At 45.5% G+C, this 22,099-nt stretch overlaps 1 protein-coding gene across 2 annotated transcripts in view; it reads left to right on the top strand.

Annotated features, from left to right (window-relative positions):
• ABTB1 (ankyrin repeat and BTB domain containing 1) overlaps nucleotides 1–20,436 on the top strand; it is a 28,562-nt gene extending 8,126 nt beyond the window's left edge. For both annotated transcript variants that reach the window (XM_037384186.1, XM_037384187.1), the window contains 6 exons: nucleotides 377–493; nucleotides 5,444–5,559; nucleotides 10,987–11,085; nucleotides 11,697–11,864; nucleotides 14,878–15,078; nucleotides 16,872–20,436. In XM_037384186.1, coding sequence (XP_037240083.1) covers nucleotides 377–493; nucleotides 5,444–5,559; nucleotides 10,987–11,085; nucleotides 11,697–11,864; nucleotides 14,878–15,078; nucleotides 16,872–17,078 — 908 coding nt within the window. In that variant the 3' untranslated portion in view covers nucleotides 17,079–20,436. The remainder of the gene's footprint in view (nucleotides 1–376; nucleotides 494–5,443; nucleotides 5,560–10,986; nucleotides 11,086–11,696; nucleotides 11,865–14,877; nucleotides 15,079–16,871) is intronic.
• The last annotated feature ends 1,663 nt before the right edge of the window (nucleotides 20,437–22,099 follow it).

Raw genomic sequence — 22,099 nt, 5'->3', positions numbered from 1 at the left:
AGCCTAAAATCTTTTCTTACCCAGAGCCAGGTAGCCAGTGGTGGCCATCAGGCATGCTGCTGTTGCCCTGCTATTTTTCCTTTTCTGAGGGGAATTTTGTGTAAGCCTGTTCAGTCTTTCGCCTCTTGAATGAAGCTATTAGGGTAGGCACTGGAAAGTAGGAATGTGAATTAGATGCCAAAGGGAGATTCATGGAAGTGGTGGGTCGTGGGCTACCAAGTCTTAGCTTCTTGGACTGAGTTGTAACTGGATGCTAAAAAGTGAGGAAGTGTGTCTACTGAATTTTTGTGCCATCAAGTCTTCAGGGCTTAATTTTTGACATTTTTACCATTAAGTGGTATGTATTAAAAGAGCAGTCTGCATTTCTTCTTGGCAGGTCGTCTTGATATCGACGTAGAATATGTAAATGATTGCAAGAGGCTAGCCAAGCAGTGTCGGCTGCAGGACCTCATAGATGATTTGGAGACCAAATGTAAAAAAGTCTATGAATTTGGTAAGCATTTTACTTGCTGTTTTCTCTGCTGTGCCTATGTGCTGTTTCAGGGAGAAAGAGGAAAGTGTGATGACCGATATTTGATTATACCCTTGGGACTTCCAGAAAATGATTCTGTTGTGGAATTCCCCTGTTTGCATGAGTTTTCAGTCATGGGCTCTCTGTAGGGCAGCTGTAGTGGTTTCTGACCCATGCATGTTTATAATTTATTTTGAATGTTTTCATTATAGTAGAGCAGCCATGGCAGCAGGATTTTGCTGTGGTTGCCAGACATTCGCTGGAGGACTGTGGGGTATATTTGGAATTGCCTTTCAGCAGAGAGCTTGTTTAAATCCGTGGGGAAGTAAAATATGTCCAATTAAAAGTCCTTTTCTGCATTTATCTGACCCCTAACCAAAGTAAAATGTTTGATAATTGGCCTGAAATGGATGCAGAGTGAGGCATAACACTTTCTTAAAAGCAGAAAAGTATTTCTGAAAGCATGCGTGTATTTATAACAAATGTATGTGCCAAACCTTAAATGATGCAATCCTCTATTTAAGGGCTTTTTGTTATCCAAAGAGCTTGTGATCTAATCATGACATCAGCTTATTGCATGAAAACCAACAGTTGGAGTTTATCGTTCATCTTCTTAGTTCAAGCTAATGGACATATGAAGAAGAATCAAAACAGCACAAGTAGGGCAAAGCTGTGTTAGTCATTAAGTGGGAAAAAAAAATTACCTGGTGACAAAACCTTCAGGCTGAAAACATCTGACTCGCGTTTCATGCGCTGAGTTAACTCCTTTATTTCAGTCAAGTTAATTTTGGTTTGAGAACAGAATCTAGTCTGTAGCTTTTAAATCAAGAGCATCTTTGTTGATCTAAGAGGTAAGGGTGTAGCTATTCTACCTTTCTCTCTTGATTTACGAGTTCTGATTATTCAGCCTCCTGAAGTTGCAGGGCTTGACAGATAGAGACAATACTCCTGGCTCAAGAAATTCCTTATCTACAAATCACATGGAAGATACTACCATGTGTATGTCTTCCCTTGGGCATGTGTAAGTGTGTGCTGGTGGTGGGGTGCAAGTTTACCATGGTACCACTGTTCCCATATAGACCAGGGTGCGAGTCCTTACGGAAGCTGTATCATGTCTTACCTCAGCTGTGTAAATACAAATGTAAACATGCATCTGAAGAGATTAGAAATGCGTTTCTTTGGTTTTTTTGCTGCAAATAATGTAAGATACCAGTTTAAGTGGTAGAAAAGGGGAGTGGTGGTGAATACCATGAGTAGAAAATAAAAACTACTCAGAAAGTCAGGTAACAAAATTATCTTGTGGCATCTTTTGATATCAGAGTAATCCAATGAGATGCGGACATCTATTCTTGCCCCCCCCCCCCCCCCATTTTTTCCTTTTTATCTTTTTCTCCCAGGGTCTAGCTGAGACCCTGGAGGTGGCCATTCCATCTGAATACGTGAAGTTGAAATCTCGTATTAGGTGGTGGGAGGACATTATAGCTTGATAGCTGTCCGAAGCTGTTGCGTAGTATGTCACTGGCAGCTTAAGGATCATGAACTCCAGTGTTTAAATTTGCAAACTACAAAAAAGCTGACTGCTTGGTGGGGTTTAAAAGTGGAAAATGGTGAAGTAACATTTCATGTTGGGTTGGGAGTTTCAGATAGAAGTTCCACTTGGAGATGTGATGCAGACTTCCTGGATGGCACCAGACAAAGAATTTAATGTCTGTGTTCTTTGGGAGGGAACGGTTGTTCATTTCTAAGGCCTGACAGAAGAAATAATCAATGGGTGGTGTAAAGCACTGATAGAAGTACTAGGCTTGATTCTTTTTTATGACAGTATGGATTTACGTGAATAGACAGAACTGCTGATAGGTCTGTTAGAAGGTAGTTTCTCATATCAGATCTCATGTTGAAGCCGGGAAAACTTGATTCTCCAGAAATTAATATATATAATAATTATATAAGTTAAAAATTGGGAAAGATTTTAGAAAACATCATGTCTGGCACTTGACGAAGCATTATTGTTCCTTCTAGTGCATTCAGAATCTCTGCTTTTTCAAAGTGCTTTCCGTGGAATAGACATCTGATTCAGGTCTGCAGAGCAGGGTCACGTCTTGCATCAGGATTATGAAGCTGAAATGTGCCTAATGAAACAACATAAACTCAAGCCTGTGCAGCACCAGTGGATAATTGCAGTCTCTGCAATCTCATTATCTAGAGTTAATCAGCATTTCAAAAGCACTTAGTATCTTGGCATGCTCAGACAGTAGTTTAGGAAAACCCTGAAGAGGATGACCCAGCGCCTTCTGTTGCACCTGAGAAGGACTTCAGTGTGAACGCTTGCTTATTTTCACCACGTGTGTATTGTGACTGTAACAAGAAAAAACTGTTGCAGTGTTTGGAAGAGCTCAGACAGGGTTTGTCCAGATTAAGCAGTAATCCTTCCTTTAGAAGTGGAGATATTTGACAGTAAATGTTCTGCAGTTATTTCTGCAAGTTTTAGGGGGAAAAATTTGAGAGCAAGGTTTGTGATGTTTGCTGTTGTAGTGGAGGCACTGGATGTACAGAATCTGTGGTTCTAGCTAGGCATGGCATTGGGAGGAGGATGTACAAGGCAGATATCAGTGTGGCATCATTTTGGAAAGGTTTGGGGGGTTTGTGGCTCTCATTTTTTGTGGTGCATTAGCTCAATTGAAAGAAAAGACTACAAAGAAATACTGAGTGTAAAACAAAGGCAGCTGATAAATTCGTAGGTGATGTTCAGTGTTATACAACTGAGCTAGATGGGGAAGGAAGACAAAATCTTCCGTTCTCAAATGTAGTTGGGTTATTCCCTGCAGCTACTTGCATTTTTTATGTTGCTGTTTTCAAAAAACCCTTCATTCCTACATCTCGCAAGAAAGCAATTGTCCCTGCTGCTTCCTTGCAGCCAACAGCTTATTCCTGTTCCGTCACTTTGATTTTTGTTGTTACTGTTAGGAGAGAGTTGCTTGTGATACCAGATGCTGTGCTTTTGGTTTTGAGAGATGCAGTGTCTGAAATGTCTCATGATAGATTTGCTTCTCAGACAAATCACTGCTCTTTCATGTCAGTGTGAAAATGCACAGATGCTTTGTAGATCCCAAGAGAGAAACCCTTTCTCTTGACTACTGCTTAAAACTTGCTGGGTCCATTAGCACTTACAGAGCCTGACTGATTTGGCAACTGTTACAATAGGCATTACACAAATATAAATGATTCCCTCTGCCATAAAGAATTTCTAATTGCACAGTGAGAAATTTCCTTCTCTCATGCTGGTCTGTAAGTGGACAGGGCTTTTTAAGAAAATGCACTCAGTCTTGTTTGTGTTGGTGCCAGGTCTCCTCTTGGCTTATGTACCCTCAAGTCATCTAGCTGAAGGTAGCGTTTAGTGCTGATAGAGCAGCCTGTCTCCTTGCTGGTGTAGTTCCATGTGTAGCAATGTTGATACCTGACTGTCTTGTATTGGTCAATTATTGTTCCCTTCCCAGTATCTTTCTGGGATATTCAGCCTATCTGAGGTACAGTGCTGGCATATCGGAAGGGTGCAGCAGTCATGTGGAGGAGGGGGTGGAGAACATCTTCTGTGGCACGTCGTGGTCTTGTTCTGCCCACGGCCCAGCGGAGTCATCTGATGGAGCTCATGTAATGCTGCACAAAATGTCAGAAAAAATGAGGTCTCAAGGTGGCGTGATTCACCTGTGAGGAGTCTTAATGTGGTGAATCATGCCTGTCAGAAATTCTTCTGAATGCTTCAGCTGTGGGGCCACTTAACTCTTTTGTCCTTGAGAGTTAACTCTGCATCTCCCTGGCTCCCAACAGCATCTCAAGCCTTCATCACCACAACCTGGCATTTTCCAGCGGTGCTCCATGTTTTTTCACGTGTTCCCTATGTGTCAGAGACTGTTGAATATCTTACATGCTGCAGTCTTCACCCCATTTTCATGCCGAGCTGAAAATAGCGGTGTTGTAATACAATAGCTGGGCATACTTTGGGCTGCTGCTCATTCGAAGTTGGCAGGGTTGGCTTCAATGAGCTCCACAGCAGCTTTGGTCATAGCAAGACCGCAAAAGTATGATTGTGTAGTTTGCTTCCCCTTTATTAGGCTGTTTAATTGTGTAGGCTGGTAGGGCAAGACAGGGAGACACACTAGGTCTGAAAAAGGCAAATGAAGTGCTGTCTCTGTATGGTTTATTTGATCTCTTTGGTGGCAGTGATGCTTATTTAATGTTTGCAAAGAACAGGCACACTCAGGAGTCCAGGTGTTCTGGGGATCTTTGCGCTTTGAGGATCTATAGGTAGAAAGTAGAGAACAGGCTTGGGTGCACAGAACTTACTACCTAAACAAGAATAAATCCTTGTGTTCCCTGGAGTGAAGTTAGGATGCCACAGCTGAGATGGGACCCATGAGAGCATGTGACAGAGCAGAGAGGCGGGGAAGCAGTTTTATTTTAACTAAATATTTCCTGGTATGGGCTTCACTTTAGGTCACACTGTCAGTGGCAGGGGTGGCAGCTGGGGAAGGCATCGTATGAGTGGCTTCTGCAGGGATCAGGGGCAGCCTGATCAATGGTCCTCAACTGTAATTGATGACACGGATTGCAGAGAGCGAGCTGGGCCTGAAATATACCTGTGGCAATTTTGTGTGCCACAGTTGATAGTCCAGCACAAGGAATTAAGCGGAGGTTGGAGCAGAGACTGCAATATATGCATCCACTTCCAGCCCTTCTCACCAGTTGTACTGAGGAGTGCTGTATGCATGTTTACATAGAAGAATCACGTGTGTTTTGCGGTAAAAGCTGAACAGCAGTAATACTTTTTCTGGAATGTCTGTCTTTTCTTTAAATGGGAGAGAATGTTTGTAGAGGAATTTAGGCATCTCTGCTCTTTTGTTGTTTTTTTTTTTTTTTTTTTTTTGCTTCTTCCAGTCTCTTCCAAGCCAGGGACCTGTGTGAAAGTGCTGACGATTGAGCCCACAGGTAACTGCCGGCTGCAGGAAGATCTGGCTCTTCTAGCAGACTGCGCCCTGCCAGCTGAACTGCGGGTAGGGAGCAATTATACTACTTCTGGTCTCTGTGGGGCTGTGATATGTGTTCTGTTGCATTCTCTCCATTTGAGTTTAGTGCTTGCTTTGGTGGTGCTCCAAATACTGAAACCTTTTATTGCTTGGCAATGCTGTAGGATTGTTTAATGAGGCTGTCGATGCTGGTCCTTTCCCTTGGATTTTTACCCCAGCAGGTTTCTTGGTAAACAAAACCCTTGCCATGTGGTTGGTGGGGATTTCCCCATTGACTACAATGGGACAAGAGGTGGTCCCCAGCTCTTTTTCCTCCTCTCTGCCATCCTTCTTGAGTATCAGAACTGTTTTATCAGCAGGCGTTGTTACCCGAAGAGACACATAGATGGAAGGTGGCTTGCTGGGCTTGCTTACTAGGAGCTGACACCCTGCAGTGGAGAGGTGCTTTCAAACTCTGAAAATATTTCCAGCAGAAATGCAAGCCCCTCTGAAGTGAATGTAACTTGACTGACAATAGATTTGCTTTTCATAACTACGTCTTGTTAACCCTTAGAAATAGCCCACAGGTTGATGATAGCTATGTTAAAATACCATCAGTATTATTAGTTAGGCTCATATATGGAGATCTTTGCTCCCAGTTGCAGGAGAACAGGATAAATATTAGTGGTCTTCATTCTCCCTGCGTCTGTTGTTTTCTGTAGTATCAGTAGATTCACTTTGCTTTTATGTCTGTCCTTTTTTTCCTCTCGCTCAGACCAACCACTGAATTTAATAACGTGAACTCATTTCAGGTGGCTGCTGTGCCCAGAGGTTGAATGGCTGAGCGATGTAGCAAAGTTTATTGCCTTCTTTCTTTTTGTCCCCTGCCAAATAGACCTGCCTGGTGCAAAGAGCTTGTGTGTGTGTCTGTGCATGGATAAGGTTTCTTACCTGTAATAAGCCAGCATGTTTTCTGCTGACTTTTGGCAGACATACTTCTCTGAGTACTGAACACTTTACAGAGAGAGTTTCTCTCCATCAAGTTTCCATCTACCAATGCAGAAATCTTTCCTACATAACCTGCTTCCCCCAATTAACTGTGCATTTATTTGTGGCTTTCAGTATGCTTTTCTGTATGTTTGTAGGGTTTAAAGGGAGGTGATGCTATAAGTAAGCCCCAAACTTACCTCTGCAAGAACTATAAAGAGGGTCGTGGGCCCCAAAACAGTGAGATTTACAAAAATTCCTAAGTCACTTCTCAAATAAGAAGAATGCTTTCTATTTGATTGCTTGTCCCTAGACCTTGATGGCGTGCTCCTTTTGGGTTAGGTTTTTCTTCTCTAGGGTTAGAAACACTCTCCTTTTAATTCTTTCGTGCAGAATAGGGGCTAGAAGGAAAGTAAGAAAATTGGAATAATGTAATCATCTGACAGCACTGTGAATGCCTCTGTGAGCTGTTTTCTTGCAGTGTTCATAGATCAGAATAAAGGCAGTTACAGCAGCATTAGACTTATTATGGCTGTAAAAGTAAAGAGGGCATCGGCCCGTGCCTGTTCACTAAAGAATTTGTATGCCATGTACAAATTTGAGTGCTTTGTTTAAGCCTGATAAATTCTCAAAGATTCCCGTTTTTTGATCTCTAGGTCTTTTTCTTTGTTAACTTAAAATGAATATATGAAAAAAGCTCTTCACCCTATTGCCAGTTATATATCATCCTAATGTTTGCAAATTGTTAAATTCTGTGACTTTGGCATCTTTGCTGTGGGACAGAGGAACTGCACATCCTCCTTCTTGCAGGGTTTGATGCCATACGAGGAATAGGATACAAAGTATGTAACCTGAAATATCAGGGACAACTGAATAGTCGCGTACAAACATCTGTGTTCTCGGGAGAAACGTATGCTTTTCCCAGCCTATGCAGAGTAAAATAGGTATTTGGCTTCTGGATAAAAGCCAGCATTTCCAAAATTTGGCAAGAGACATTCTGAGCTGCTGTGTATTATATACAACTTTGTTTCACTATAGACAAATAATTTTCATGTTATGTCTTTGATACTTGAATGCTGCTGAAAACTCTGTGCATCCCAATTTCATAGTTCAGTAGTGTGTTATATGGCTAAAACAATAATTAACAATTGATATCCAATCATGGTTCATTATTAGTTTTTAGAGTGAGAACTATCTATTCCTTGAACTCTTAAACATGTTTATGATCTCAGTATCTTGTTCCTTATTCCTGCTTATACTTGAAAACCTTTTCTCATTCAGTGTTTGTTTTTGAAAGTATTGTTTCTATTTTGTTTTAAACTAGTAACGCCCAGAATTTTTCTGACTGCAACAGCTGCTGTTTTGGTTTGTCGCAATGAAATTTAGTGTGACGGATTTAAGTAAAATACCATCAGAAGCCAAGCAACTGTCAAAAAACATGTGGCTTTCCACTGTCTCTCTGCCTAGCTCTTCATCTCGTGTCTGCCAGGTGATGTTGTTGAGGTAGACATGCCAGGGCTTCCAGTGTATGAGACTGTAGGTACATCATTTCCTTGTAGCTGGTTTTTCATTATCTTTTAACCAAAATCTTATTTTCCAAACCAAGATGAAATCAGACTTAAAAGGATCAGTTTGCCATGAAATAAATAACCGTTCTCTCCATCTGTATTGACACTTGGTGTGGCTGCAAAGAAATGTGACCATTTGTCACTTCTGGGATAAAGCTGAATCTTGTAATGCATAGAAAGAAGTTGGAAACAAGTAGATGGGTTCCATCTTGTCTGTCTCTGCACCTGTGTAGCGTGGTTGTCCGTGACAGTTACTGCTGCCCTTTGCTGTGCCCATTTGGCAGAGGCAGATTAACTGAACTATTTACAACATGCTTCCAATTATTTATTATTTTTTTTTTGTCCAATCCACTTATATCTGGTTATGGGCTGGTAATCTTGTCTTGCATCGCTAACCCCTGTATTTTGTGCTATAATTTATTTACAGTTTTCTTGCTGAGATAATCTGGCTGAGGTACAAATTGCTGCCACTGATTTGTTTAGTATGTTTTTGCCTCCAGCAGCATGTCTATTTAAGTGCTAATAGCAAATCCAGGCGGCAAAGACATGGTCCTCCACATGTGATAGCTGGAAGATCCTGTCAACGTTCAAGCAGTCTTACGCTGTAGAGGTGTTGAGAATATTTCTGTATGGTGAATGAGTTACTGTGAATGTTTGCACCTCACAGGCTGGACTGTGTTGTGCTTCCTGGGGAACATACTTTGGTAACTGCTTTGCCTGGACAGAAGCATGCTAAGGAGGTTGCCTGAATGGGGAGGGGGGTGGGAGGAATGAGCCAGTTTTCTTCAGGGAGACCCTGAAAGGGAGATTAAATTCCTCAGGCGTGACAAGGGAGGAGAGTAGAAGTAGTAGAGACTTGAAAGGGGAGTAAAATGGAAAAATCTGCAAAGCCACTTCACACTGAATAGGAGAGACAAAGATGTGAACCTGCTTTTGTAGTAGGAAATGGAAATGACCTTGTAAAACTGAGCATCAGAGCAGCGACCAGACAAGGCTAGGAGCAGGAAACTGAGCCTGGAGGAGGTTGTAATTCAGGAGACAAACTCTGAGAGAAATAAAATTCCCATGTCCATTCCAGAGGGATGGATTCCTTTTAAAGATTTACATTTGGACAATGAAAGGGGAGCAAAGAAGGGATGTATGTAGGAGATGTGGAGTTTGTCTCAGTTAAAATTCTTGTGCTGCAAGGAGTGGTGTCTTATCAAAGCCTGTTTCTAGGTGGTGGGTTTTTTTACCTGTAATATGCCTGCAAAGTTGTAGCCTTGAAAGTGATGTCAGAATTACTAGTAGAGGCCCATGGCGTGGAGACAGCAGCAAGGCAAACAGAGCAGGCAGTTGGCTAGCCTGATACTGGTGTTTGTAATGTGATGCACCAGGGAGTGGGATGCAGATCCCCAGACTGAGGTTTGTTCAGTGCCTTGAAACATGAGACACAGAGCGAAACAGCAGCCTGGGGAATCTACAAATGGGACGATTTGATCTCATCTTCCATGCTGGAGGTGCCTTTTGTATTATACTCTATGAAAAGCAGGTAATAGATCAATTGGGCAGTGTCCTTTGAATTGCTGCATCCCTTCTGCATCAAGGAGTTTGCCGATGGGGAAAGGCTCACTGGAGAGAGGTGCTATGGGGAGGCAGCATTACTGCGACAGCATGTGTACGATTTGAATGTCACTGGGCTTACTCTCCTGTGGTTAGGAATCAGAAACGGCCAGATGTTGCTGTGGACAGGGAAAGAGCTTGGCAAATGGGTCCAAACTGCCATGTTCAGTGGTGGTATAAGCTTTTGCCAGCTTGGTGCCTTGCCACATCCTAGAACCTGTCTTGTGAGAGAAACCTCGCTGCATGTGAATTGAGCTTGGCTGAGAGCACCAACCCAGTGTGTATGCATCGGGCTGTGTCTTTTGTTTCGTTTGGGAGGGAGGAGTCATCTAGCTCTCAGTAAAGCTGAAAGTCGGTTGCTTTCTGTTAGGATAGAGGCAGGTGAGTTGGAAATGGTGCTTAGGTGGTCTGTGACTGGGAGACTGATCATCACAGCCAGCCCAGGGGTTTCCCAGGTGCAAACCTGGGATGTAACTTTCCTGGGTGAGAGACAGCAGTAATAAACCCGTTGGCCCAGGCAGCTCGGGGCCATATGTTTGGAAAGCAAGAAGCAGGGGAAACTTGTTTTCAGAGATTGTCTTGGTTACATGGCTGTGAATGTAAACTTTTTTTTTTTTCCAGTTTAGTTGCCCTGTATATCGGACAAGGTGAAAGTGAAAATATTTGGAAGTGTCACTTTAAAATAACATAACGCCAACAGATTTTTTTTGTGTGTGTGTGTGTGTGCTCTGTCTTTGTTGGCACGAAGGACTGGGAGGAGGTGTGTTGGTGTTAAAATAATTCGCTAGAGTATTAATACTGCAACAACACTATCTTTGGCTGCAATTCAAATTAGAAATTTAAAACATGCTTTAGAAACGTTGGATTATTGAAGTGATGTGGTACTTGTAGCCAAACCGTTTCAAACTGGTGTGTACATCTATGTAATCTATATGTCACCTGTACATCTACACAGTAAAGGGCTAGTCCTAAGCTCTAGTATGCTTATGATACCCCGTACATGAAGTAATCTTTGCCTCCTCTTGGTTATCTGCCTTGTTAGGTGGCACGGAAATGCTTTCTAGAGGTGTATGGAGGGTCAGGGAGTTTTCATGGATAAGGGAGGCAGCTGTAACTTGAGCCAGGAATACCTCTATCAGGAGTGCAAAGATTTCTTCACGCTGAATTCTGTGCTCAGATGATCTTTTGGTGCTCTGCACTGTGCTGAGGGAATTGATGGGTGACTGCTTCTGGGAAGACCAAGAAGTCCAAACTTGGGACGCTAGGCATGATTAAAGCATGGATCTTAAAGGTGGGGTTTTCTGGTTTCTTTTCCTAGGTTGGTTTTGGGGAGTTGCCATTTGACAGCACTGACAACTTTAACAGTTGTCCTGATGTGTGTTTCCGAGTGGCAGATTACAACTTTTTGTGTCATAAGGTATGTGCTTGTGCTATATACTTCATTCTTCTCCCTTCTTGCCATGGGTCTAGTCTACCTGCCTTCCCCCACTCATCCGGTGCTGGATACACTGCAGAAGCAGCATTGCTTCATCAGCTGGGACATCAAAAGTCCTGTTGCGGCTGGAAACTATATTTAAAGCGTTTAACAAAACAGAAAACTCTGCCTTTCTTGCAGAGGTGAGGGGATATATTTATGGATTCAGCTACAGCATTCACAGCTACAAAATCTCCTGCTGCTGGCTTGTGAGTTCAGTGTCCAGAGAAGGGAATTCGATCTGCAAGGAAACAGCAGTAAGAACGGATTTTGAGATCCAACCTTCAATTCAAACTCCTGCCCTAATGCCATGCTACTTTTGAATCTCTTAAGTTTACAGATTGGTGGGTTTTTTTTGTTCTGAGGGTAGGCATGGATAGGAATAAGGTATGGAAAAATGTTGGAGATGCAGCTTCAAAACATAGGGAGAGTCAGAGTTACAGGGTCTGAACTTACAAAATACCTTTGAGCTGCTCTGATGGCTGGCTGGTAGTGCTGTTTGGTTCGGTGCAGTGAGAAGGACGCTAGTGTTTTGGTCTTTCTTCCCTCTCCAGGCTTTTTTCTGTGGTCGCAGTGATTATTTCAAAGCCCTTCTTGAAGACCATTTCAGTGAGAGTGAGGAGCTGCAGACACAGCCCAGCATCCCTGTGGTGACTCTCCATAACATCTCAGAAGACATCTTCATTCGGGTGCTCTACTACATCTACAGTGACGATACAGAGGTGAGGCCAGCCATGGAGCCTTTCCTCCTGGGATGCTTAATTCTGGAGGTGTTCACAGCAGTGTTTTCCCATAGCGTCTGAAATTGTTGTGCATGTGGTTTCTTAAATCCCACTGCCCTACTCCGCTACCTCGCTTCTCAGGAGCCCACATACCTGGGACATGTTGTTAGCCGGGCATGAATCTAGTTTATGTGCATGAAATTTGGGAAGCAAATCCTTAGGCTTTCACCCTGTAATAAAAATTTGGAAATTAGGTTGCATATTGTATGTTAGTGTGATAAATGCAGGATTTTGCAGATTTCCCTCTTGGGCTCTGTGGAAGGATAAGGTGAGCAGCTGCCAGTAGATGGCAGATTGAACACATTTGGAGATGTGGAAAGGTTGAGAGATTCTGCTTATTTTCTCTTGGCATCATAGCCTACTTTTCCATTTGCAGCAAGTCATTATTTCCACTGTTATTTATTGCTGGGGTGGGCAAAGATTCCACTGGGGAACCAACACCTTGCTGTGCTCAGTATTGCAAGCAGTAACAAAATGGCCCTAACACACCTAGTTTTCAGCCTAATGGACGGTGCAGCAAATCTCAGCCTTTAAGCAGCTTCCTGCTTCGGTTTTGTGGCAAATGCTTTCAGCAGGTCTAGCTACAAGATGCCAGAACACATTCTGGCATTAAGGCACTGATCAGAGATGCTGCTGCACCTGCCACTGTCACTTCTCCCAAGCAGTATTTGTGCTCTGGGTTAGGTGCCACATACAGAGAATGCAGGCAGCTGTGACCTTGTTTCTGCTGATCTGTTCACCTCCGGGTAGCAGCGGGGAATGTGCGGTCGGGAGAGATGTATTTATCAGGCAGCAAGGGCAGAAATGCCATTGGTATGCCAGAGGGCAGATGCTTCACTTGTCTGCACTTCTTTCCTCAGCCATGCGTTGAAAGGGCGGGTGGAGAGGGGAAGAAGCATGCTGGGGTTGTGAAGATCCTCCTGACCTTGTAACCGCACTGCAGCATGACCCCGTTCCCTTGCACCTTTCCACTCTGCCTGCCCTCCTTGTGATGGCTCACGGGAAGTGTTTCCCAAGCAGCCATCCCTTTCCAAGGGGTGTCTCAGCTGCCCTGTCTGGACTTGGAGCAGGACAACAACAACAATGTGTAGGAGCCGAAAGGCTCTTTTTTTGTATCTTTTCTGTGTAGAATGGTACGTAGGTTGCATTTCAAACTGAGCAGCCAGGATATGAGCTTCTGCAGAGAGTTCACCCATCAGGAAAAACTACCAGGAAAAATGGTCAGGAGAGCAGGAATGTAGCTCGTGCTCCACACTTAAATGTGGACTGTTTTTCCTGCCCTGGATTTCTCCAGCCAAGTGTCAGCACTTCCAATTCAGTGTTTCTTTTTCCAAAGGATTTATGTGTCTGTCCATACAGTAGTGACTACTTGCAGTTGGAGGTTAGAGTGTGTGCAGAGGACAAAGGATTCCAGGCAGAGAGAGAAGTTTCTGATCGAAATACTTGTGTGGGCGCAATGGGAGCTTTTGGAGGAATGTTTGCCGGATTTGTCCTTGATCAAGCAGTTGGGAGCTGCTGCCACCAATACTGCTGACTCGAATGCCTCCAACTTGTGAGGTCCCTAGAGCTTATGAAAGGACAAAGCAGCACTTGATTAATAACCCCAAGAGCTCTGTTACACCAGTATGGCACTACAGCACTCATGGTGTGCCCCTAATACAACTTGTATCCTTCTGCACAGCTGTTGCAGGTTGTTATACAACTGGGACATTTGCTGTGAGCAGCCTCTCCAAACACTGGTGTGGACAGCTGTAGGGGAAGAAATAATCAGCCTCTTGCAGTTGTCAGGGTGAGCAACCACATGTGTAGATGTGGACAGCTGTGCTTTTGGTGCTGACCAGTTACGAGGGCAGTGGACCACACCAGTTACCATTCCTTGGTCTAGTATGGCTTGGTCTCTAAATGTAGGTGATCTCGCCTCCTCCACAGCCAGGGTATGCTGCATCCTGCATATTCACCGTTCAAACGGATGTGGGTAACTGTGGTCTTTGCAATTCACGTTAGCAGGAACAGAATTGTGCAGCGAGAGGCTCTAGTTCCAGGTTAGTGACGCAGATGGCTGACTAAAATAGGTTTTGCCCAGCCAGGGGGGAGAGACTTGAGTGAAGCTGGAGGTGGTGTCTCCAACATTATCTACAGCATTTTTTCATCCTCAGATCACTTGCAAGGGACAAAAGTACCCAAGAGCGAAATGGGAGGGTGGTTCTCTAGCTCAAGAGCCTGAAAATGTTAAAGGCCGTTCCACAACAGTGTGAGCTTGAGCATCTGGTGCATGAATTCAGTTTAGTTTGAATGCCTGTTAGAGCTCCAGTAGTATTTGATGTGTGGGGTCTATTCCCCACTTAGGTGGGCCTCACCTACAGTTTTATTTGGCGTGGAATTTTCTGTCCTTTGTTGTATCCCTGTACGGGGAGGTTGTGCTGGCTGAGTTAGCAGAGCCAGTTTGAGGAAGGAGCTTCAGGGAATTTTGCATGTTCTTCCCAAAATGTCCAGCAGTACAAAATGGGAGGAAAATCCTAGTGGGGACGAGGTGCTGCGTTCTACCAGCCTGTTCCATTTGTCTCTTTGAAGGGCTTTCATTACCTCTTGTAAAAGCTACCTCCTTCCACCGCCCCGCTGATCATTCCTTAGCAGCCAGCCTTCAGTTGCACTTCAGTGTTTCCCCATTGCTTTGTGCTTACTGGCGGGGTTAGCTGTAGCAAGGTAAACTTCTTGCTTTGTGCTGAGCAAGCTGCCTCTGCAGCATTTTAGACTCATCTGTGGTAACTGAGGGGAAGATTTAGCCCTGAAAGATTGAGCTCCTGTTTCTCCATAGTGCTGTTAACACTTGTCCGGTAACGGGCCAAACGACACTTTAGGGAATCTCTGCTAAAACACAAGAGAAGGCGTAAGTTTGCCTAAGACAAGTGAAGTGGGTAGGACTGGACAGTAATTCTCCACTTTCCGTTGCCAGCTGTCCCCGGAAAACGCCTATGACGTGCTGTGCGTGGCAGATATGTACCTGCTGCCTGGGCTCAAGCGTCTTTGTGGCCGGACCTTGGCTCAGATCCTGGATGAAGATAACATTGTCAGCATCTGGAGGATTGCAAAGCTGTTTCAGCTGACCCGACTGGAGGACCAGTGCACAGAGTACATGGCAAAGATCATCGAGAAGGTAGCAGAAACACTCCCCACCGCGCTTACCACATGCGCCTGTGACTGTAACTGCACAGTGAGTCATAGATACAACAGGTTTAATGGTTATACTTCAGTCTGTAACACATGGCTGCCCACTCTGGTTTAATGTGCTTCCTGAAAATGAGCAGCGGTTAAGTAACAAATCACATGGTGAGTTAGAGCAGAGGCTGAGGACTGTGGCAGTACCTGATGCCACTGCAGTAATCCAGATGCTGGTGGCTGCCTAGCACATCCCTGTGGACTGTGGGGTGAAAAAGCTGCCCAAAAAGTTCTGCAAGTGCCATGGGCATGTGACTTGCGCTGAGCTTTCAGCCATTGTGCCCAGAGCAACGACGGTGTTACCTGAACACACCAGCTGCAGCCTGGAGAACCCAATGGGTGTGCAGGGGAGCTCTGCGTAGGAAATGTTTTCTGGTGTTTGCTGGGGGGAGTTCTTTCTGGCCTAGTGCTATAGAAAGGAGAAATCAATGTAATCTCTACTCTCCTCCAGGATGACAAATCTAACAGTAGGAGTTTCCCCAGAGGAAATTCAGCTGTTGAACAGCCAGAAGTAATGAATCTAACACTGGCATTTGCTTTATGGGGCTCCATTTAAGTATTATCCTGAGTGATTATAGCTTGAAGCTTCAGGACTCATGGAGCAAGCTGTCATACGGGAGGATAAACTGGAACCTATGGGGTGTTTTTATCTTGAGATAGATCTTTATAAATGGCTTGTATAGTTCACATGGGAATGTAATGTTTTCACCTGCAGCTTGAAAAGTGTGAAATTCTTTTGGGCATGTGAAAACAGCAAAGGAAGTGATTCTGGGGCTGTTACTTTGTTCAGTTTATAGTTTGGGGATGATAGACACATCAGCATGCACCTGGATTCTAGCTTCTGAGAAGGGCATTTGGTTTGAAAGTTGCTGAATATCCCAAGTAGTAATTGGGCAAGGTGGGGCTTTGCTTGTGTGTTCCCCTTGCGTTCCCTTTCTCTAGCCTGAGTGGGAGTCCTCGGACCTAGCATTGGCCATGTGCCTTCTTAAGGGTGTTGGCACAAATGGAGCCACCCCAGCTGTTCAAACATCAGCAGCTGCCAGCATCTTGTGGACATGCACTGATGATGGCAACAGGGAGAGATTTTGGCAGGGCTCAGCAACCCGTAACGCCCAGGCACAGTTGAGTAGCATAGACAGACAGAAGCTGCCTCTCACCCTTCAGCACACCACATGTTCCTGGGGAACTTGATGCAAAATTATTCATGGGTGACCTGATTCTGTCAGGTTGGGCGCAGAACAGAGCAGGTGCCTTGCTGTGATCTGCTGGTCAGCTGTTGGTGGTGGGGCTGAGCACCGTGGTGGGGATAGAGTCATCTGGTTCTGAACTGGGAACAAGCACCTGCTGTCTTGCCTGTTGCAAGATGTTTCCCAAAAGTGTCTGGCAGTGTCTCCTGGTTCCTGCTGGGGAGCCTTTCTGGAGGGAGCACTGTGTATATCCGTGTGCTCCAATACCAGAACTGTGGATGCTTAGTTAGTGAGGTGCAGATTGCGTAGCAGTTGGGACCATTATATTGCTGAGGTATTGCTCCCTCCTTAGGATGAATGGCAGGATGCATCTCCAAGCAGTATCTGTAGGAGACATAGGAAGATTCGGGTCTCCATGTACCCTTAGCATTCCCTTTTCTGCTGTGGAGTGTCTCAACAGTGGCTGAGCCCATTATCCCAACCCTTTACATCCCTTTACCTGTCATCTTGTCTTCCTAATGGTTCTCTTGTCCACCCCATCCAGCTGGTGGAGTTGGAGGAGTTTGTGGCTGCTGTGAAGGAGAATGCGGAGGCTGTGGAGGAACGGCAGGAGACTGACTCCATTCCTCTGGTTGATGACATCCGCTTCCACATCACCAGCAACGTGCAGACTTACAGTGCCATCGAGGAAGCCAACCAGAAACTTGAAGCTCTGGAAAACCTCCTGGCCAGTATAGGGCTTGAGTGCTGATGTGTGCAAACCCTGCCTGTCATATGCAGCCTGCGTAGACCCTGCTGGGTTGGCTTGGAGTGCAAGAACATCTGAGTCTCTGAATGTCTCTCTTCTCCTCTTTTGTCCTTCCCATCCACTCTCAGGCATGGTTTCTTTTTAATTTATTTATGTCTGGACATTTGCATGTCTGGTTTGTGTTTGATTTTATTTTGGTTTTAGTTTCTCCTTTCAGAAGTAGCTCCCAAAGCTCAGCCCAGATCAGTAGCTGCTCCTTTGTATAACACGGTGCAGACAGGAGACTGCGCGCTGTTGGGGGATGGTAAGGGAGCTCTTCTGGGGGACTTGCTACTGCCTGGTATTAGGATCCATCCTGTTCTGTTGCCCAACAGCATGTTTCTGAAAGTGGTTCATGCTGGGATACCCATTGAATTGCCACCAGTAGAGGAAGAAAACTGGGTTAAACTCTCCAAATAAGTGTATTGGAAGGGAGGTGTCTTTTCTTTCACTGTCAGCATTATAAGATTGGCAAAGGTGGGCAGTGCTTCCCTAACAGGGACACAGGGGTACTAGGCTATGTGGAAGGCACTGTCTTCACCTGCTATTCTAGTTCTTAGATGAAAAAAACCAAAGTGATTTCCAGGTCTTCCCTAGCTTTTCATTGCTTTGAAGTGCTCATAATTTAAAAGCTTTGTTTTCTGAACAAACAGCTTTGGGAATACAATAGAGACCAGAGTCCTTCCATTCTTAGAAAGCAGTAGCTTTCAATGCACAAAAAAAGAGATGGCACCCTTTTCTTCCTAAGGGGAAGGAAAGAGCTTCTTGGAAACAGCACTTTTCCCTTTCTCTTTGTCCATTGTGGTAGAGCAAAAGTGACTTGCTGGTGTGTCAGGGAAGAGGGGATAATTGGAAATCTTTCTGGAAAGGAAAAGGGGCTTTTTGGGGCTCTCACAGGGCAGCTGTCCCGCTTGTCAACCTTCTGGCTTTCCTCAGCCTTGAGCCTTGTTAGCTTCATTGTTCTCCAGGAAATTCACTGTTTGTACTAATGAATGTTTTTGAATCTGTGTTCTGCAGTAGGTCGCGTTATCTCGTGTTGTCTCCCTAGACTCCTAATGAGGGTAATGATGTTCTTTCTCCTCGGCACTAGTCAGGGGGTGATACCCCTGCAATAAAGCTTGTCTTGCCCAGTTGGCTGCCCCCAGAGCTGGTCGCCTCCAGAATGGCATGCTGTGAGAGTCCAGGTCTCCAAGGCACAGGCTGGGTGTACTTTGCTGTGCTGTGAGTTGGGAGGCAGAAGAGGCGTTGGGTGAAGCACAGAGAATCTTGCACAGGCAGCGGGCTGCCGTTACTAACACATATTGTCATTTTGGTCACTTTGTGAGGCAAGAGCTTGAACTAATCCATGTCAGGTGTGCTTTTATTGTTTGAGGTGGGAACTGGGCATAGATCCCCCGCAGCTTCAGGGTGTTGTTTTCTGTAATGGTGGTGGTGCTTCGCATGGATAAGGAAAGGGTTTGGAGATCCAGCGTTTGGCAGGCACTTGCTTCGGGTGTGGATGTGCTGGGAGGATGGGTTTCTCTTCTGTGCTGATCTCACTTGGTTAGAGACTGATGCTCCCGCACCATGTGAGAACTGCAGCCTCACTGCCCCTGCTCAGAGTATCTGCCTGTATCAGGCGTGTGTTGAAGCTGTTTGCAGGTACGTGGGCAGGCTTTGGGCACCAGTTGCAGTAAGCAGGCTGGGTTTGGTTGTGGTGAGGAGAGGGCGCTGGAGTTTGGCCGCTGTTCTGGAGAGAAGCTGGACTTTGACAAGATCACATGTCAGGATGGAGTTGGCATTTAACAGAAGCTGGAGACAGAGCTGGGGGGCAAGAATGAAGTGCATTGACAAACTGAACCCTGGATGCTTGTGCATTTTTGTCATCTGTGTTTAACTGGTGTCTCTTTCAAAACAAGTCTCGGGGGCAGCGGATGGTGGCAGCAGGGCTAGTCAAGCAGGGCCTGCTTCAATTCTTCTGTTTCAAAATGGTTGCGAGGAAGTGCAGGGAGTTCCTGTGGTTTGTTTTCTGCAGCCATATTAGGATGAGGGAAGAGGATGTGTCTCTGCAGGGGTGTGTTGCTGTATGGAAGCAGGGAGCAGCGAGACTGCTTCTGTTTGGGGTGGTGACACGGAGGAGAGCTGTGCATTTGTTGTATGATTTGTGGAATGTACCTCCATGTCCATCTGTAAGCTCAGTGTGGCTTTGACAGGACCACCAAAGAGCCCAGCACAACTTGACCTGGTAAAGGCATCTCAGTAAACTTGGGGAGGGGAAAGTCTATTGAGAAAGTTTTAATATGAAGCTCCATATATTTTGGAGAAAGAAGGGTGAAAGCAGAACTGCCTGTTTTCTTGCTCAGTGGAGTGTCAGGCTCATGAAAGCCTGCTATAGAAACCGGCAGCTTAACCCAGCTGGTTCAGTTCCCCAGCGTTTCTCCTCCCTGTGTGGCTGAAGATGATACTGCAACTTCAGCAGAGTGTTTAGTTTATCACATCCCCTTTGCTCCTCCGGCATAAATTCCGCATCTGACATCTTAGTAGTCAGCTTTCCACAGCAGTGGTTGTGACAGCCCTGCACGAGGCTTGCGTGGAGAGCCACCAGAGAACAGAACATGGCCTTTGCCTTCTGCTTGTACTGAACAAGATGCAGAAACGGGATTACCAAGGAATGTGCTAATGCTTTTCTCTGCAGATGCCTCAGCTGCTAAAGCAAATGGACACTGGTAGCGGGCAAAGCAGGAGGAAGGCAGAGGAGGGGCAGCAGTGCTGGGAAGTGTTTTCCATATGGTTGCTTTTGAATAATTCCATTCCTGCATCGTTAAGCGTGGAGTAAGTGAGGCTGCACTTGTACACGTGGGAGGAAAGGTCAGTGTGGCCTTTGGATCTGCCTCCCTGGTAGTGCAGTTCCACGTGGGCTGCCGAGCAAATGCCAGTCTGTCTGTGTGCACTTAGTGGTCACATCTGTGAGGCCCGTCAGATTGTCCAATTACTGCGGGTCCTTTCACCACCCCCATCCCTTTTGGCAAAACAGGGCTATCAAAAAGCATGCGTAAGCAGATGGTCAGCGTACAGGCAAGCTCTCTAATTAAGATGAGCCAGGTCAAAACTTAGATTTGAATTCCCTTTATTCTTGCTGCAAATAATTTTGCCATGAAATAAAAACCTTTTGATTTTTCTTCTGTTGCCAGTGTCCTTCTTGTGTTCTGTTGCCTCTGTCCTTTTTGTTTACTACTAGCCACTTACTGAATTAAGAAGATTGTAAGATTTATCGGAGCAACATTATATTTAAGAAGAAATGTGTAAGCATGTGTGCAGCAATAAAATAGTATATTTCACTATATCTGTTCCTGCTGTGGCCTCTCTGTTACCAACAGACAACATCAGTGTGGCTTGATTTCTGGAAGGACTGTGGTGGGCTCCTTCAGCTTATTTTCCTGCACCTGGGCCAAGGGCTGGGTCCACGCTGTTTGGCTTCCAAGCAGCAAGGAAAGTGTGACTGCTCTCCTCTCTTGGTGACCTGCTCGTACAATCCTGCCAGAACATGGATGTAAACCACCAGATTGTTTTTATTGGCTCCTTTCTCTCGGGATTATTCTGTTTCATTAGCAGCATCATGGCACAGGCTTGGCCAGTGTGGTGGTGATGTGTCAGGGAGGTGTTTTTTACCTGGGAAAGTTACTCTGGTCAGCCCCTAACAGGTACGTTGGCCCTCCCTCTCTTCTTGTCACCCTGTGCCTCTGTCATTACTGACTGTCCATTAAATCCAAGGATGGAGATTTCTCAGTCTCTGTACTTAAACTGTTCAGACTTGTTCCGTGCACTCACGGAGTCTCTGAAGCATGTGTTTTCTCCGAAACCTTGAGTCAGCTGAAGCATGTGGGCAGTCCTTCCTCTCTGAGGACACAGACGCTTTCTCTTCTGCCCTGGACGTCTGGGTGGCTGCGACAGTTTCTGTGGCAATAACTGAGCTGCCTGTGTGCAGCCCCTGTGGACTTCAGAGCGTGGCTGCCATTCAGGGAACAAGGATCCAAGCTTGTCCTGGTGGCTTCATTTAGGAACGTGCAGTTTTCCAGGGGGGTATACTAATAACATCTGAATGACTGATGCTGTTGAAGGGAAGGACTGGGCTTGGAAAGGTTCAAGCACTAATTGGGCTTTTGGGACTCAAAAAATGGTGCTTACAAGGAGTATCGTTGTGCTGTGAGAGCCTGGAGTAAACGATGAGCCTCTTCAAGAGGCTCGAGCTGTTCATGTTGGTACAGTCACGGTCAAACTGTGGAGATGGCACCTTCCCACGTAGCAGCTTGCACTCGGTGTGCGTTGACAGACTTGTCTGCTCAGGGTGACACTGTTTTTCTCTTGCTGTGGGCAGCCTGGCGAGCCCCGTCACAGCCTGGGGAGCTGGATTGTGTCTGGCTGCGCTCAGCTCCCGGGGATGAACGAACCCAGCTAGGGCTGGTGGTGAGGAGCAAAGGCTTGGTTCTCTGCTGACAGCAGGTGGGTGTGCTGCCAGAGCAGGTTGTTGTTTACCTTCTAAGCTAAAACAGATTGGACATAATAAATTTATTAAGATAAGAGAGGCCACGCTGGCTACCCGTTCATCAGAATTGGGGCCTGTTTTGAATAAAGGTGCTGGCTCTGCTGGGGTTGCTGCCTGCCTTGAAGAAGTGCTAAGGGAGAAGGGCAGTGAACCTCTTTTTCTCGAGCTGCAAATGGTTTCTGGTGTTTTAGGTTGGGAATCGGAGGTGGGTTATTGGCAATAACCAAGGTCAGGGTTGCAGAGAGGCAGACTGTTTGTTAGGGGACAGCATTTGGGTGCAGCTACGGACGTGCAGACCTTTAAGACCGAAGTCAAGCTACAGGCTTCAAGCTCTGCGCGATCGGCATCTGGGGAAGAGAGCAGGCATGCACATGCCTTTTTGCTTTTCCTAGTCGGTTAACTTTGTAAGCCTACGTGTTCTGGGCAAGGTTTGGAGGACATTTCAGGAGGCTAAAGAAAGCCT

The sequence above is a fragment of the Falco rusticolus genome, chromosome 4 (genome assembly GCF_015220075.1).
Source record: "Falco rusticolus isolate bFalRus1 chromosome 4, bFalRus1.pri, whole genome shotgun sequence".
NCBI lineage: Eukaryota > Metazoa > Chordata > Aves > Falconiformes > Falconidae > Falco > Falco rusticolus.
Note: the sequence above shows the minus strand (reverse complement) of the source record. Positions and strands in the feature narration are given on the sequence as shown.